The sequence below is a fragment of the Podarcis tiliguerta genome (genome assembly GCF_965153285.1).
Source record: "Podarcis tiliguerta genome assembly, chromosome: 11".
Classification (NCBI taxonomy): Eukaryota; Metazoa; Chordata; class Lepidosauria; order Squamata; family Lacertidae; genus Podarcis; species Podarcis tiliguerta.
Window position 1 is genome coordinate 32,450,741 of NC_139544.1, and position 16,786 is coordinate 32,467,526.

At 40.9% G+C, this 16,786-nt stretch overlaps 1 protein-coding gene across 1 annotated transcript; it reads left to right on the plus strand.

The window, feature by feature from the left end:
- Window positions 1-23: 23 nt before the first annotated feature.
- TMEM167A (transmembrane protein 167A) lies at window positions 24-8,234 on the plus strand. Its single transcript, XM_083404482.1, has 4 exons — window positions 24-156; window positions 2,311-2,420; window positions 3,386-3,420; window positions 6,673-8,234. Exons 1-4 carry the CDS (start codon window positions 154-156, stop codon window positions 6,741-6,743), a joined length of 219 nt encoding a protein of 72 aa, XP_083260608.1. The 5' UTR covers window positions 24-153; the 3' UTR covers window positions 6,744-8,234.
- Window positions 8,235-16,786: the final 8,552 nt, after the last annotated feature.

Sequence of the window (16,786 nt, forward strand, 5' to 3'; positions counted from 1 at the left end):
CTCCAATGGGAACGGCGGCCCCGTCTTCGCCTGCGCCTATCCGGAGCCTGTGCCTCCTCCGAACCAATCAGTGGAGCGTCTAAGGCGCCGCTTCTTCCGTGCCCCGCCCCTTGGCTACCGGATGTGTGATGTGGCTCGCGGCGCTGCGTAACTATGGTAAGCGCGGCGGTCGGGGGTTTATTTGGATGGGGGGGGGGGGGCTTCGGTTAGGTCGCCTTTGTCTCTGGTAGTCCGCCTGTATTTGTGAGTGGGGCCGTTGGGCTGAGAGATGGGCGCCGGGGGTGGTCTCTGCCCGTTTCCGCTCCTCCCCCGCTCAGCCTCTCTCTCACTACAATAGTGGCCTTTCCTTTTTTTAAAAAAAGCTTGTTGTCGTTGTAGCATCTTCCCTTTCCCAGAATGTGGTGGTGAAATTATCGTTTGTGAAACCTGCTTCCCCCTTTTTAACTTACAAGAGGTTCTTCTTGTTATATTTAAAATGCTGCATTCTCACCTGCTATTCTAAATAACGAAATAACTAAATGACTCAGGGTCTCATATCTTCATTTTACTTTCCCCAAAGCAGCACTCGGATTCTTTAGGAGTTTTTTTGTGTGCTAATAATGACTGGTTAATAAATTAATAATAATAATTTGCATTAAATTGCAGAGGCCTTTGCGTGACTTTAAACTGTCCTCGCATCAAGATGCCATAGGTTTCCATGTAAAAAGCACTGGAAAGTACCCGTTAAAATGCAGTGGCTAAACAATTGGAATTAGTGCCCCCTTGCATGTGTGCAGCAGCACAATCTTATCCCAAGTTTACATGGAAGTGGATGTGCACAGGACTGCAGTGTAGTGTTTTACATTATTTACATGTAACTATAGATAAAGGCACACGTACAAGCCATGCTGTTTACATAGGATTTCACTAATGGGGTTTTATTCAGTAGAAAGGTGCATGTGCCGAGCGCCAAACAGCTTTTGATATTTTGTTGGGATGATTAGTGAAACATCACCTTATATCTCTAGTTGCTTTTGAATCTTCGCTTGGTTTCAAAAGAAGTTAGTTGTGTGATACGAGTGGCTATTGTTTGAGGAAAAACTAGCTCAAAGTTTCCATCTGATGCACAGTCCTTGGTATTTGATTCTGGGTCCTGACCATAGTTCTTTCAAATAGTGAGACCACAGATGTTCTGGTATAAACTCTACTTTTTCTCTGCCTTTTTCACTTTACACTACACACATCACTCTCGTCTTTTTACATCAACTATAGCTGTCTGAGTTTGTGAGTTTAGAGTCAGTCCATCATACTTGAACATTGCCAAGAAATAGAATCCATGATTAGATAGGATAGATGATGAGATGCAGATAGGAACATGGGAAACTGCCTTATACAAATCAGGCCACTGGTCTATCCAACTAAGCATTGTCTACATGGATGGGCAATGGTTCTGCATGCTTTTAGGCAGAGGTCTTTCCCACCCTCCTTTTGGAGGTCAGTGATTCAACCCAGGATCAATGCATGCCAAGTATGGGCTCTACAGCTTGCTACTCAAGGATTTAAAAAATACTAAATTGTTTCTAAATGCTAACAAACAAACAGCTGAGCTGCAGCCCATCCTCAGAGATAGGAGAAGACTTAATTATCAATGGCTTGGATCAGCAAGAAAAAGCTTGACCACCACATCAACTGTGTTCCCAAGCTTACTTAATTTTACCTTAAAAAGGAATGGCTGCAGTTAACACCTATGGGGAAAAGTAAAATGCTGGAGTTGTGATAGCATTTCTTTGAGGGCAAAACCTGACCTTGTGTCCTAACGCTGTGTGGCCTGATCCTCACTGACAGGGTATCCCCTAAAGGAGAACAATGGGTCTGTGAGACTTCCGGTGCCCTCAGTATGTCCTTGAAATGCACAAGTCTTCCATTTGCACACACCCAGGCTTCCATAATTATGAGCATTTTGGTGGTTGTGTGGTACAAGCAGGAACTCCAGAGTTGCAGATAACTTTTTCATCAGTTGTTTTTGTTTTGAGAGTTGAAATGCCTGTTTAGTTTGTGGTCTGTATAGTGCTTATAAATACAGAGTTCCAGTAGATTATGTACTGCATTGAAAAGATATCATATTCTTGTACCGATTTCTTTGCTAGGAGATTTAGGGTGTGTGCACGTACTGAAATTGTTCACAACATAAAGACGTACGTAACGTAATGGGCCCCCAAAACTCACTTTTTTCTACTCACTGGCAGGGAGGGATGCAGAAACAAATGGGGCAGGAAGATGATTTTCAAAAGTGAACCATAACTCCTCTTCTGTTTTACTTTTTTCTTTCAGTCTGCAATCTTCAATTTTCAGAGCCTACTGACAGTAATCCTTCTGCTTATATGTACCTGTGCATACATAAGATCATTGGCTCCCAGGTTACTGGATAATAATCAAACTGGGTATGTAACTCTAGAAATTTTGGGGGAGGGGGAATATAAATTGCATGTTTATAATCTCAGCATGATATCTGACACAAGTGATAGAGTAGATCCATTGAAATTAATAGACAAGTTACTTGCCCATTGATTTCACTGGATATCACCATTAATGGATTTTCTTCTCAGCTGTAATCATTGACGTGAGATCTGTGTCATAAGCATTTTAACCTTTGAAAGCCTAGCTAAACTATAATTCATTACAACAAATCTTCATGAGCTTTTGCTTCTTGGGGCATTAGGTGTTATATGATACCTTTCTTATCGATGCACACACAAGGTGGTTTAAGATTATTTTTTTTAAACCCAGTGTCAATCAATTAAAATTAATGAAAGAACTGTTAAATCATAAAAGCAACATACAGTGGTGCCTCGCAAGACGAAAAGAATCCGTTCCATGAGTCTCTTCGTCTAGCGGTTTTTTCGTCTTGCAAAGCAAGCCCATTAGCGGATTAGCGCTATTAGCGGTTTAGCGGCTATTAGCGGCTATTAAAGGCTTAAGGGATTAGCGGATTAGCTGCTAAAAGGCTATTAGCAGCTTAGTGCCTTAGAAAAAGGGGGTGGGGAGCGGAAAAAACCCCCAGGAATTGCAAGACAATTTCGTCTTGCGAAGCAAGCCCATAGAGAAATTCGTCCTGCGAAGCACCTCCAAAACGGAAAACCCTTTCGTCTAGCGGGTTTTCCGTCTTGCGAGGCATTCGTCTTGCAGGGCACCACTGTATCCTTAAAATCTCTAACTTCAAAAAAGAAAAGCCATCTGAAACAAAACTATCTCAAGTGCAAATTTTTGCAACAAAAACAGCCGAAAATACTACTGGGCATGCCTGAGCCATTAAGCATGGGGTGGGTGGGTGGGTGGGTGTGTATGTGTGTATGTGTATAAAATATGAAATGCTGCATTTTTCTAATTTCTCAAAATGCATTTTCAGATTATTGGGCATATTCTGGAAGTGTGCCAGGATTGGTAAGTGTGCATGTTGTTTCCCAAAAATATACTGTATTAGTGGATGTTAGTGTGTCATCTAAGCATGCTTTTATTTGCCTTAAAAAATTCTTAGTGGTATTATTTTCAAATACACAGCATGTACTTTTCTGCAATTTTAACTTTGATAAACAGACTGCTTAATGTAAGTGTTACTAGTATTAGGAATCAAAATGTGTAGACTTAAGAGCAAAAATGTTCTGTATACTGAATTACAGTATTGCTAGCAAAAGTTCAAGCACTAAATTGCTCTAGACTCTCTGCCTGTCTCACGGGGTTGTTGTGGGATCAGTCTGCAAGGACTGCATGTATGCTACTTTGAGCTGCCTGTGGGAAGGCTATATGACAGAAAAATGTGAGGAGTGATGTGAGAGATTCAAGAATAGTCGTGGTGCATGAGGTAAGGCACTGCTGTCCTGGCTAGAGTGGCACTTCTGCTTGCCAGGATGGAGGAGGGGAGCGCTGGGTTAGTTGTGGCAGCAAACGCAAGTGCGTCAACCTGCATCTGCTACCACTGCCCCCCTGATATTTCTCCCATCCTCCCTTCCACTCTTCCCTGCCACACCACTACAACTCAAAGGGTGGTGCAGTGGCAGCACCACACTTCATGTGCCATGAGTGCCTATAGATTTTGTTCTGTCCTCAGCATATAAATGCAAACACAAGAGAAGCTGTGATTTAGAAAGGGGCACAGGAGGAAAGCGTTAAGCACTCTAGAATGCCACTTCCCCAATCTTCAAAGCAGCACATGAGGCTAATAGTTATCAAAACAAAAAATTAATCACTTGTTCAAAAACCTGTTGGGCCTAGTTTTGACACAAAAGATGTGGCAGGTTTGGCATGACCTTATTAGAATCATAATTTCTTGTCTGGAGAGCTAAAAATTCTAGCAGACATTATGTGATTCTCCCCCTCCTGCCTTCTGACTGTTTTAGCACTTGTTCTCTTTCTGTAAAAGGATAAACACAAAGCTACATCAGTGTAGAATGCAATTCTTCCCCTTGTGTTTAAACAGCCTTTTTAATGTCTGCACCTTTGAGCAGACAAGCTGTTGCCTATTTGTAAAGTAGTGCTAACAGGCGTTGAATCCTAATTGATGATGGATGCCTCTCTCAAGAAAATTAAGAACAGAAAAGTACAACATGTAAGAAAACTGTAGGAGGTGGACTTCCTCAACATTAATTCTAAGCAGATGTGAAATTGCAGACGTTAATTTGCACAGCTATTTGCAGTTTAATTAAATGTGTGCCAGATGATGACAGTGTCTCGTAATGTAATTGTGGTGGCCCTCACTTGTGCAAAGACTCAGTGAACTGTTTCTTTGCTGTGGAAAGATTTCTCACTAAGCAGCCAGCGTGTGTGAGCGGATACTTGTATGCATATTCCTTTGAGCACACCAATACAGAAGCATTAGCAATGCCATCTCCCAACCCCTCGAAAGATTCCATCAACAGTGTCTCTGAAAAAAATTACATATCTCTTGGGAAGACAGGCAAACTAATATCAGTGTACTGGAAGAAGCAACGATCACCAGTGTCGAAGCAATGAATCTTCAACATCAACTTTGTTGGACTGGTCATGTTTGGATGCCTGATTATCGTCTTCCAAAGCAATTACTCTATTCCCAACAAAAGAGGTTTAAATGCACTCTCAAGGCAAATCTAATAAAAGGTAACATAAACACTAATAACTGGAAAACAATTGGAGAACAGCCTTTACCAAAGGTGTCATGGACTTTTAAGATGCACGAATTCAAGGTGAAAAGGAGAAACGAGCTAAGAGGAAGGCACGTTTGGCAAACCCTCACCATGATCAACTCCCACCCAGAAACCTATGTCCCCACTGTGGAAGGACATGTGGATCCAGAATTGGCCTCCACAGTCACTTATGGACTCACTGCTAAGACCATGTTCATGGAAGACAATTTTACTCAGCTATGAGTTATCAGCAAAGAAGAAGAATTATATTTCATGCTTAACATACTCTGGGTATTACAGCATTTATTCAGTTAAATGTTATGGTGTTTGTCCAAATGTTACCCACCATAGATATATGGCAACAATTGTTCACTACAAGAGAAACATTTTTGACATGTTTCTGCTTTAGGGCAAGGGTGGGGAATTTCTTTTGGCTCCATGGACCAGATCATTATTAGGATCATCCTTGCAGGCCAAATTTGACAGGTGGGTGGGGCTGCCCACCTGTCAAACTACCTGACATCATTAATGACATTGACCGATTGACAAGCAGGCCCCACCCACCTAAAATCCATTGTGCAGGGTTTCCAAGCACCTAGCAACCCACAGAGACTGAAAGGAAGTATGGGCGCTGTCATAATGCCCTTTGCCAAAGTAGTTTTTGAAGTAGCCCATTTAAGCTGGCAGGAGATAGGGGAGAAGAGGCTCCTTCTCCCACATCAACGTCCACTATCCACCCACTCAATTACCGGTAAAGAAAAAGCACACAGCTGTTTCACAAAGCACTTTTGCAAAGGGCTTCAATCTGTGCTCACCAACAGGGAACAGAGCCAATGCAGCATTAAACCCAATGGCATCACCAGTGATGTCTACAAATGGCATGGTTTAGCAACTATGACCTTGTGGGCCAAATTGTACCCCCTGATGATACAAGACTGACTTACAGGCTGGAGGCTGCCCATGTCTGTTTAAGGCTTGTAGTACATATTAGCAGTTTCAAACTCTTGTGCAAGGGGGGGCATGTTAAGAAGATTTAGGGGAGGGCTGAGCGGTTACAAGGAGGGGGGATTACAAACTTAAAATTGTAAAAGAGAGGCTGTATTTGTGTTTCTCTGGTGCCCTTGATGCACTTTACCCCTGAAATGCTGCAGATTTACCTTAAAAGTATTGTTCCTATAGCCTTCACTGGAAGTGGTCTGGGCAGAAAATTAGGCTGATATTGACACATTTTGCATATTTGTAGATATTGCATTGGGGCAGGGGTGGCCGTACCTTCTCTCTGTCTATGCTCTGTCTAGCCTATCCAGTTGTGGTGTCCTGCTTGCACAATAGACTGTTGCTCATACAAATAGCATGTCTCCTTCATCTCCTTCTCTTCACCTTCCTGTAGATCCCAAAAACGTGCTTGGAATTCTAATTTTCGGTGTCTTTTCCCTTGCAGATCTCCCTGCTTCACGTTACTGCATTTCTTTCAAGCAGTCATACTCGCTTGTGTGATGTGAACTAGCCAGTAATTCAATTTTGTTTCTTTTTCCAGGCGAGCGGAAGAGCCCTTATGTAGCTGTGTGCTGTATTGCGATGGCCTTCAGTATTCTATTTATACAGTAAAAATGGGGAAATGTCAGGAATATATTTGTCAAGCGCATACGGAATAAAAGACTCGGGGAAAACAGAAGAGATGAAAAATATGTTCTACACTTCACTTTCTTTGTTAATGCTGGACAAGATACACCTTTGACAATTTGTTTCCATATTTCAGTTAGGGGAGCAGTGGTGTATTAAATTATAAAAATGCAGTTATTAATTAACACTGTCATACTTCTGCCGAATTCTTTTATGTGAACTGTATTCTGAATTTCAGATGAGACATTTTAAGATGGACAAAGTAGAAACCTCTCTTTGAGAATTGAGTTGCTATTAAAATACAAAACCTTTTAAAAAGTATATATTTTTTGCAACAACTTTTGATTTTAAAAATACAAAATCACAAAGATAGAATTCCAGTGTCACATTAGCAAACATGATTGGGCTTCTCCTTCTCCTTCCCCAATGGCCCCTGTGCCTTCTCCAGTCTTTTCTGGAGGATTCCCACAACATGAAAATGCAGGAAGAAGGAGACGAAGGAGAAGTGCTGTTTGCATGAGCGACTGCCTTTTGTGCAAGCAGGACGCCAAAGCTGGATATCACCTTGAAACAATAAAATCCTAAAAGCATAGGCAGAGACAAAGTAAAATCAGATCAATATTGTACCAATATCAATAAGAGTGGTGGTGTAATAAGCAGTAGAGATTGAGGTAAAGCAGGGAAATATGCAAAAGTTCAAAACAATGTTTCAGATTAGAAGCACATTAAATTTGTGATTAATAGTTTTATACACACACACAGGCACACATATAACCACAGGTTGAAAATATTTTTAAATTAGTTGTTAAAATACCTGTAAAATAAAAGAAATACATTTTACAAAGATTGAATCCTGTTCGCAATTACTTCAGGCAAACGCTGCTCTGTATTAAAGTCAACACTTAACAATCAAATATTTTTGGTTTATTCTGATTTTTTTAAAATAAACATTTATATAATAACGTGCTGTGTGCTTATGATCTCTGCAGGCTGTTAAATTCTGGAACTTGTCTTGAATGTATGAGAAATATATTTGTTTCTCCTATTATGAAATCCAGAACTTTTCCTGAAACCTGGCTTTTATATTCATTCAGTAGTTGTATCTGCTGGAATATTCACTACAGCTCATACAAAAATTCAGAAAGGAACAATTGATAATACTGGCTTATTTATGAACTGAGCTTTTATAATGTGGCCATCCTATTTCTGCTTAGCTATCTTTATATTAGGGCTACTGTAAACAACAACAACCAAAAACCCTCTGGATTTTGTGCTTATTTAACAAGTAATGCTAATATCCTTGGACCTTCAAGTGTATTTTTGTACTCAGTGATGTGTTCAGTTTCTTACAACCTTCTGAGAATTCTCTTTACAATACGTTATGTTATATTTTTCAAAATTACAGTAATTGTATAAATAACAGGATGAACAAGCGCAAAATTAAAGAAAGGTCATTGTTGAGCAGTTGTTGCTAAACTCTTGTGTGGAAAATGGTGTGTATTTTGGAGGATATTTAGCAGGCAGTATTTTTCACACAATTAAGATGTAAATTTATTCATGAAACTGAGAGGCGATGTCAGCAGCCAATGGATTCATATTCTTTGAAAGCAGTGTGGCATGGCATAATCCTGCATGTAGCGTTTGCAGAACAAGAATGCACAGAACTCCCAATATGCACATCACAATTTGTTGTGTGTGAAGTTTCTGAAAACCTGAACAGAAGGGGCCAACCATGACTACTTCAGAATGCTGTGTTTATGCATTGTTTCCTTTTTATGAGTGGTCAAAATGTATGCTTTTCTGATCTGTTCATATACCTCTCCACAGAGTTTCTAAAAAACCTGTTTTCTGACCATGTTTTTAACAATGGCAGTTCCATAACTATAATCAAGCTTCTGAATACAAACCTGAGAAAACAAATAAAATTTGTTATCCTTGAGAAAACGCATCATGCACATTGATACAAAATTTATTCTGAAAAGATGTTCCTTTTTTAAAAGCAGTAATGCTAAGAGAAATTTATTTCAGAAAGTTCATGCCTGTTCAAATGTTTCCAAATGTGATCAGGAAATACAAAATATATTACATTGTATCCTGTATTGAAGTATTCAGTTTATAATATCCATTGTTTATAAATGTTTGTTCCCAGAATTAAAACACAGTTACAATTGGGGATTAAAAAATAATAATTAAGTAGCTCAAAGCAGAATGTGTTTACAATGTTTATGAAAAGTTTCAGTTTTCCACAACCCCTTAAGTAGCAGGAAGCAGAGGGTAGGAAAAAATAGACAGTAGTCTGCATGGAGAAAAGTAGAAAGTGGTTTTCTCCAAGGATTGGTATCAGGACCTGTGATTTTTAACTTATTCATAAACAATCTAAAATTAGGGGTTAGCAGTAAGGTAGCCAAGTTTGCTGATGATACTAAATTTTTCAGGGTCAGGGCTTTTTTTCAGCCAAAACTCAATTCCGGCACCTCTTAGGTGGGCACCATTGGCATTTTTTCTAGAAAAATAGTACTCTTCATGGTCATTAAAAATTGCAAAGAGTTCTGAAATGACCTCTCCAAACTGAATGAATGGGTGGTAAAATGGCAGATGTAACTGATAAACAAGTGTGAAGTGATGCATATTGTTACAAGGAGCCAGGGGTGGAGCAGAACACGGCAACATCACCCTAGTGGATGGAGACCCCCATCCTCCTGCCACACAAGGGAAAGATGGAGGAACCGCTCCTGGCCAGTGGTGGTCGCAGGAGAAGCCACTGGCCGCCAAAGTGCCACACCCAGCTCCGCATTTGCCCTCCTGCCCTTTGAACAATAGGGGCCCCTGACCTTTTCAAGGAAAAATGGGGTTGGCCCCTAAGAGTTGGTGCCTACATTGTGTTTTTAAGTTCCTTAAATCGTATTGTGATCTTTTAAAAACGAGCTTTAGCACGTATGCCTAGCGCAAACTCTAGTCAGAAAATAATTTGTTTGCATTAACACGTTCTTTTTCAGCCCAAGGCTGCATTGCACTGTACGAGAATGAATTTGGAAGAGACCTAAAAGCCTCAAGCCATTGCTGGTTGAACAGCATATTCCTTAAACATGGAGAAAACAGTGATGGTATTGTGTGGGTGGGGGAACGGATTTTGTATTTCTTCATTGTAAAGAATTCTGCAGTGTATAACTAGCTTTAAATAGTCCAGTAAGATGAAGTCTTCCTGGCAGTCTTGAACTTTCCAATTCTAGCAATTAACATGAATGACTCTAGCACTTAGGAACGACATGTCTGGTTAAAGAGTACAGACTGCAACTGAACTTCTGTAGTGTGGCAAATGTGCAGTCAGATAGCAAGTGTGCAGTTATGTGAATACTTGGCAGGAGAGAGAGGTCCTCAGGGAAGGAAGTTCTTTGGAAGAGAGTCGTGAGGAAAAATGGCCTCACATACTCTTGATGTACGTCCAGTTTCACCTCAAGGGCACTAATGTTTTGCGTAATCCTAGGTTTGACGTAGAGACTCAAAATGTTGAAAATGGGACAAAAAATGCTTCTGGCTCTTCAGGAGCTCTTGTCTCTTTATATACAGATAACGGACTTAGAGCAACCTCTGAACACATGGTTGTGTTCACCAATTGGTTTTCTCATCCTTTAAGAACTTGCTTCTTCCCTGGTCACATTTACAGAGAATGAGGAAAGGGTAGGTTCAGCTTCTTTTGAGTGCCTCTTTATGATTGTGGGTGTTAAACTGTGAGTGCCATATTGGAAAGAGAGTTTTATTCTGATTAACCTTGGAATCACATATAGCGTCACATCTACACGGTACATTTAAAGCACATAGCTTCCCACAAAGAACCCTGGGAACTGAAATTTATCCTTCAGAGCTACAATTGCCAGCACCCTTAAAAAAACTACATTTCCCATTATTCTTTGTGGGGGAGCCAAATGCTTTAAATGAGCATTAAGCCTAGGATGGGGATGTGACCTAGTGCACATGGCCTCTTCAGTTTGTTGGATTGTAGAGAAATGGATACTGGAGTGTGGACAATTGTACAACCAGATTCTTAGTGGTTTGTTTCGTTGGTTTTTGGTTAGTTGGTTTTCCGCCCCTACAGTATTGCAAATCACTGCTCTCAAACACACTCTCTATATATAGGGAGCCAAGCCTCAAGCTGATACTAAATGAAAAGCTTTCTTCTTTTCCCCTCAACACCCCACTCCCCACCAATAATATCTTGGTGCCGACAGCTCTTTAGGAACTTGTCAGTAAAAGTGCTAATTTTGAGAGAGTTGCTTTAAACAAACAAAAGCAAGGGGAAATAATCCAGTGCAAGTTCTTTGCAGACTAGACCCATTGAAATTAATAGACATGGCAAACTTACGTCCATTAATTTCAGTGGGTCTCCTTTGAGTAAAACTTAGTGGGCTATAATGCATGTCCCCAAAGAAGCTTTTATTAGATTTCAGCTGAGTGTTTTGCAATGGGGGGGGGGGGGTAGGCACAACCCTTTTGGTTCAGTAGCAGCTTGTGATTGGTTCATTTTTCTCTAGTTCTTTCTGTCTTCTTCCTCGCTGTTTTAGAGGACTTTCCCCCATATTTTACATGTAAATAATAAACAAATACCTTGGAGTGGGATTCATTTCATGAACCCCAGCAGGGGAAGCCCTGTATTAGGCACAACAGGGCTTCCCCTCTCTTACCTCATGTGCTGCCTGTGCCCTCCAAAATTGCTCCAGGGAGGTCAGGGGAACCCCCAAATCAGCACATGGAGGGAGGGGAAATATTTCTGTCTGGCAAGCTGCTACACTTGCTCAGATGTAACATTCAGCATAGCATGATGTTGAATTCTACCCTTGAATGAATAAATATCCATATTTTAGAACGTTGACAGCTGCCTCTTTTCATAATCCAGAAAACCTCCTAAATAACACCCGAGTTTTGTGAGTAAGGGAAAGTCTAGCAAAATAATGGATGTGTTTATACACACCCAGAGGAACCACAAAGAAATAATAATTCTAAGCCACTGGCAAGCTATGCTTCTCAACATATACTTCCACTACCACCTTTAAATATGTACCACAGGAATGAAAGAATGCAGCTAGCTTTATTGCATCCACCAGCCAAGTTCACTTAGGATTTCTGATTTCCCTGCCATCTATGCTGACCACATGTTTCTGCCCACCCCATCCCCTCTAATTAATGAAGGCAGTGAATGTACTGCCAGGTGGTAGCTCTCCGTTTTACTGGAATAAGCATTAACTTTAAAACGTGAAACTCTCTGACTTCTGACGTCAGTGGCAAACTTTCAACAAAGGTCTTGTTATCAATTAGCTGAGGCTGGTGAGAAGGACGAAATCCTCTTGCAAGTCATGGCTTTTAAACTGTTATGACTGCAACCCTATACCCACTTACCTGGGAGTAAAGACCCACATCTCAATGGAACTTCCGCCATGCATAGAATTGCATTGTTAAAAAGTTTTTCTAGATCAAAAATTAAGCAGCTAGAATTCTGCTTCATTGCTACTGTATTAAAATTTGGGGGTTTTCTTTTGTAAGTGTAAGATGCAGACAGTTGTTTCCCTTACATAGCTGGTAACAAAAATAAAAGTTTGGACAATAATTTGCATTTTCTATCATTGCCAAAGCTAACAAGCTGCTTTGGATGTTGAATGTCAGAACATATACCTGTAGTAGGTAGTTTTAACATCTTGTGTGCATGGTGTGTGTGCAAATGAAATCAGAAAGATCTTGGAGTGGGGCAATCTGACCATCCTCATGCTCTGAGATGATGAAAGACAAATTGGATTGCAGTCCCACCCCCCGTGCATTTATTGATTGATTTTCAAGAACACAAATTAAACAATGAATCTTGAAATTAAATTACAACACTCTTCCTTTCAATGCTATTTTTAACATAGTTACCAATGTTTAGATCTATTAAAGGCCGTGGAATCAATGAATGTGTTACTAGATATAGTTACAGGATAAAGCTGTGATCCCAAACATTAACTTGAAAATGAATCCAACTGGTATCAACTGGACTTGCTTCTGCTACCAACATACTTAGAGATTGTGCTTCCTATACTACTATACTGTCATTCTAGGGCAAGCCAATCTAGAAAAACTACAGTGTTTTCCATCTGATTGAATTGCCACCAAGCAATGGGCTCTCAAAACAGGCCATTGCTAATCTTTATTTCTAGACTTCTGATAGCCGATCACCTAATCTGCAATCTCTACTGTTCATCATCATCAATTTCTATCACCAATGGGGGGAGGGTGGAGTTACAGATCTAATCAGGAAAATCTCATTGTCAGTGGCTGACTTCATCTCTTTATTATATGTTGTTTTACAGGATGGACAAGAAAATAGGATTGCCAGAAACCAGTCATTATTAAAATGAAACTTACCCAGTAATATTTCATGAACTTAATCACACTTAAAACCAGTGCTTTTTTTCTTTAAAAATGATTAGGGGTACTCTCAGTTTGACTCAAGAAAATTACCATTTTATAGCTCAAATTGGGGAAAATAAATACAGTAAATGGACAAAAGTACAAAGATTCACAAAATGTTTAGGGGTGTGCATACCCCCGCGTACACCCCCCCAAAAAGGACTGCTTAAAACTAGAGAACAGAACAATGCATCTATTTGTTTTTAAATTCACGCAATTTGCTTAGCTTGACTTCAAACTACATATAATAAAGAGATGAAGTCAGCCAATGACAATGAGATTTTCCTGATCAGATCCATAACTTTTTTTTTCCTAATCAAGGATGGATAAAGCATAAAATAAAAAGTGGTAAGTAAACATAAGGGTTGGTAGTCTTTTATCTTTCCTTCATGCTTCCCTTTCCACTATTCTAGAAAAGTTGTTGCCAAATCTGAAAGAAAGTCAGCAATGACAGAGAACTTTATTTAGTGAAAGCCTGAGTGGTCACATTGTGGATCTTTCTAGCGTTAGTATTATTATTTCTGACGTTTGAATATCATGCAGTGCTAACAGCTTGGGCTTTATGCATCTTTTTTTTTACTTGGAAGAAAGGCCCCTGATTCCATGGAACCTGCTCTCTGGTAAGTGCGTAGGAAACATTTCAAAGTCTCAGGTGAAATTGTTTGGTTAATGACCCACCTGGCCTGGAAGACAGTCTGTGTGTAATTGTTCACCCTATTCCCCACATGTCACATATTTGGCAAAGCACAGGTTCTTCTGTAGCCAAGTGTGTTGAGAGATATAGCCATGTGGGGCTTCACACAGAGGAGAAAAAGCATGATTACTGTAAAGTTAACAAATGCTGGGTGTCCATCACAATGACAGCTGGGGGTGGGGAAGGGAGTGGGGAAATTAGCATCCTGAGCATGAGAAATGAATGTCCAATTGTTTGGTTTTTCACCCTTCTGTCTAACCTCATATTCCCTTCCCTGTTTGTTTGGATCCAAGTCTGCCACACTTGAGCACCTGCTTCCTGTAGCAACCCTTATGGGCCACTGAGAATGAAGTACTTCTTGTTTTTGTGTGTTACTCTCGCTCAGATGGGAGGTGATGACCTCCCTGGTTTAGGAAAAGAAATCCTGCAACTTGATAAAATGATTCAATATGTGCTTGTGGAATCCGAACTGAAGACAAGACATTATTCCCACATGCCACATATCCACTCCTTTTGCACTTGGAAAACACATTTATGAAAGAAAGCGAAGCACATTCCTCAACAGTGCGCAATAGGACCACCGTATTCACACAGAGTGCCTCTGTGAGATTTCACTGTCATGAAAAGACCTCAGCTTTTCTTCTCATAATGAAATACTGTATGATCTGAAGACCAGTATCCAGATGCTATAGCCTAAGAGTGCAAGGAAAACAAAGGCCAAAGGTCATGTTATGTCAAATTCATATTGGAATTTAATTTCAAACGATTGCCACTCTGTGTGGGGTGAGAGATCTGATCCAGCGCATGAGTGCGGCAGGCAGTTAAGGGTTTAACCCTCCCCTCCTCGCCCACCCAAGGCTGCGATTTGCATCTGTACCCCACTTCAGCAGCCATGACACATCTAACACTGAACCTGACCCCAAGTACAGTGCATTTTGTGCATATTATTGAGTCATACATTATGTGCAAGGAGAGCTCATCAGTTCTTTGCTGGGCCACCAGCCTTAGCCCAAATAAGCCCTCCAAGGCTACCAGCGTTTATATGGAAGAAGAGAAAGCAAAAAGCTGTCCAGGTGCCTCAGAGTAGTATTTTTAAACTCAGTAAGACCTCAGCGCCTAGGACTTGCTGATTGCATGGTCGGCGGTTCGAATCCCCGCGGCAGGGTGCGCTCCCGTCGTTCGGTCCCAGTGCCTGCCAAACTAGCAGTTCGAAAGCACCTCCAGGTGCAAGTAGATAAATAGGGACCGCTTACCAGCGGGAAGGTAAACGGCGTTCCGTGTGCTGCTCTGGCTCGCCAGATGCAGCTTGTCACGCTGGCCACGTGACCCGGAAGTGTCTGCGGACAGCGCTGGCTCCTGGCCTATAGAGTGAGATGAGCGCACAACCCTAGAGTCTGGCAAGACTGGCCCGTACGGGCAGGGGTACCTTTACCTTTTTTTTTAAGACTCCATGACTAAGCAAGCTGTGGGCTGTAGTAGGTAATGCTTATTTCACAAATATGGACAATTATTTGCTTAATTGGGATGGAACTAGGAGATATGCTACACAAGGTGCCATCGAAAATAGTGGGCCCCAATCCACCTGGAGGGGGGGTTACACCCAGGGCACATGCTTAAGGGGGCATGGCTCTCACATTCCCACTCAGTTCCTTTTAACTGCTGGAGCATTATTCAGGAATTCTCACATATTGTTATCTATAGAATCTATAGACAAACTACCCATTATCTATAAACCACCCATTTATTCTTCCTTCTACTAGTCTGACTTGCATTAAATGCTTCATTCCCCTTATGAGTTAAAAAGGTATATTTGACTATAAATGCTGCCTTTTAGAATCTATATGATTTGCGGGGGGGGGGGGGGACAGGGACAATCCAAGTCCATTTTGAAGTTCTCTTTTAGTAATGACATTGGATTTACATTTTACTCTGACAATCATTTTGCATATGCATAAAATGTATGACCATGAATACAGCAGTGCTACTTACTGATGTCACAATGGTTGTCTATGATATCTGGTATCTTGCTGTCATTACAGTGGTACCTCAGCTTAAGAACTTAATTCATTCTGGAGGTCCATTCTTAACCTGAAACTGTTCTTAACCTGAGGTACCACTTTAGCTAATAGGGCCTCCCACTGCCGCCACGGGATTTCTGTTCTCATCCTGAAGCAAAGTCCTGAACCCGAGGTACTATTTCTGGGTTAGCGGAGTCTGTAACCTGAAGCGTCTGTAACCCGAGGTACCACTGTATTACAGAGGTCTAATGGTCTCGTTGAGTTTAATTTTTGCCGGGATGAAGCAAAATCCTCTTAAAACATCTCTCAGCAGCTCTGCCTGAGGGAGGAAAGTTTTACTGCCAATAGCTCTAAAGAGGTGAAGTTACTCTTGCAAAATTTATGTCTTTAAAAATTGCCTTTCACAAATGTGGCACATGTGAGAACGTACTCAAGGAAGTGCAATAAATGAATACCCAAATGGATGCTTTCCCTTCCCATATGTGCTACTTAAACATGACTACTCCTGTGATTTACTGCACTTTTAATGACAGGTTTACTACAACACATTATTTCCCTAGGCTCCTCTGTATCTTTATGTTATGTGTTATCCACAGGTGAGACACAGTCAGCCCCTAACTTTATAAAACATAAACAATGAGAGGCTGATATAGACAATGGTTATCTCTCCCCAGATTTTCAGAAAACGTGGGCAAACCCTAACATTATTCTTTCCCATGCATTATAACAGCTTTTGCTGACTTGGTGCCCTTCAGATGTGTTAGACTACACCTCCATCATCCCCACCAAGCAGGCCACAGAATGGGAGTTGTAGCACTGTGAGGAGCCTTAACAAGCTACAGTCCCCATAATTCTTTGGGGAGCGATGGCTGTTGACAGTG

Bases quoted from the DNA above. Each gene is read 5' to 3' on its own strand.
- TMEM167A (XM_083404482.1), top strand. The intron at 2,421-3,385 runs GTATGTAACTCT...ATGCATTTTCAG, and splicing joins CTGGATAATAATCAAACTGG to ATTATTGGGCATATTCTGGA. The intron at 3,421-6,672 runs GTAAGTGTGCAT...TTCTTTTTCCAG, and splicing joins CTGGAAGTGTGCCAGGATTG to GCGAGCGGAAGAGCCCTTAT.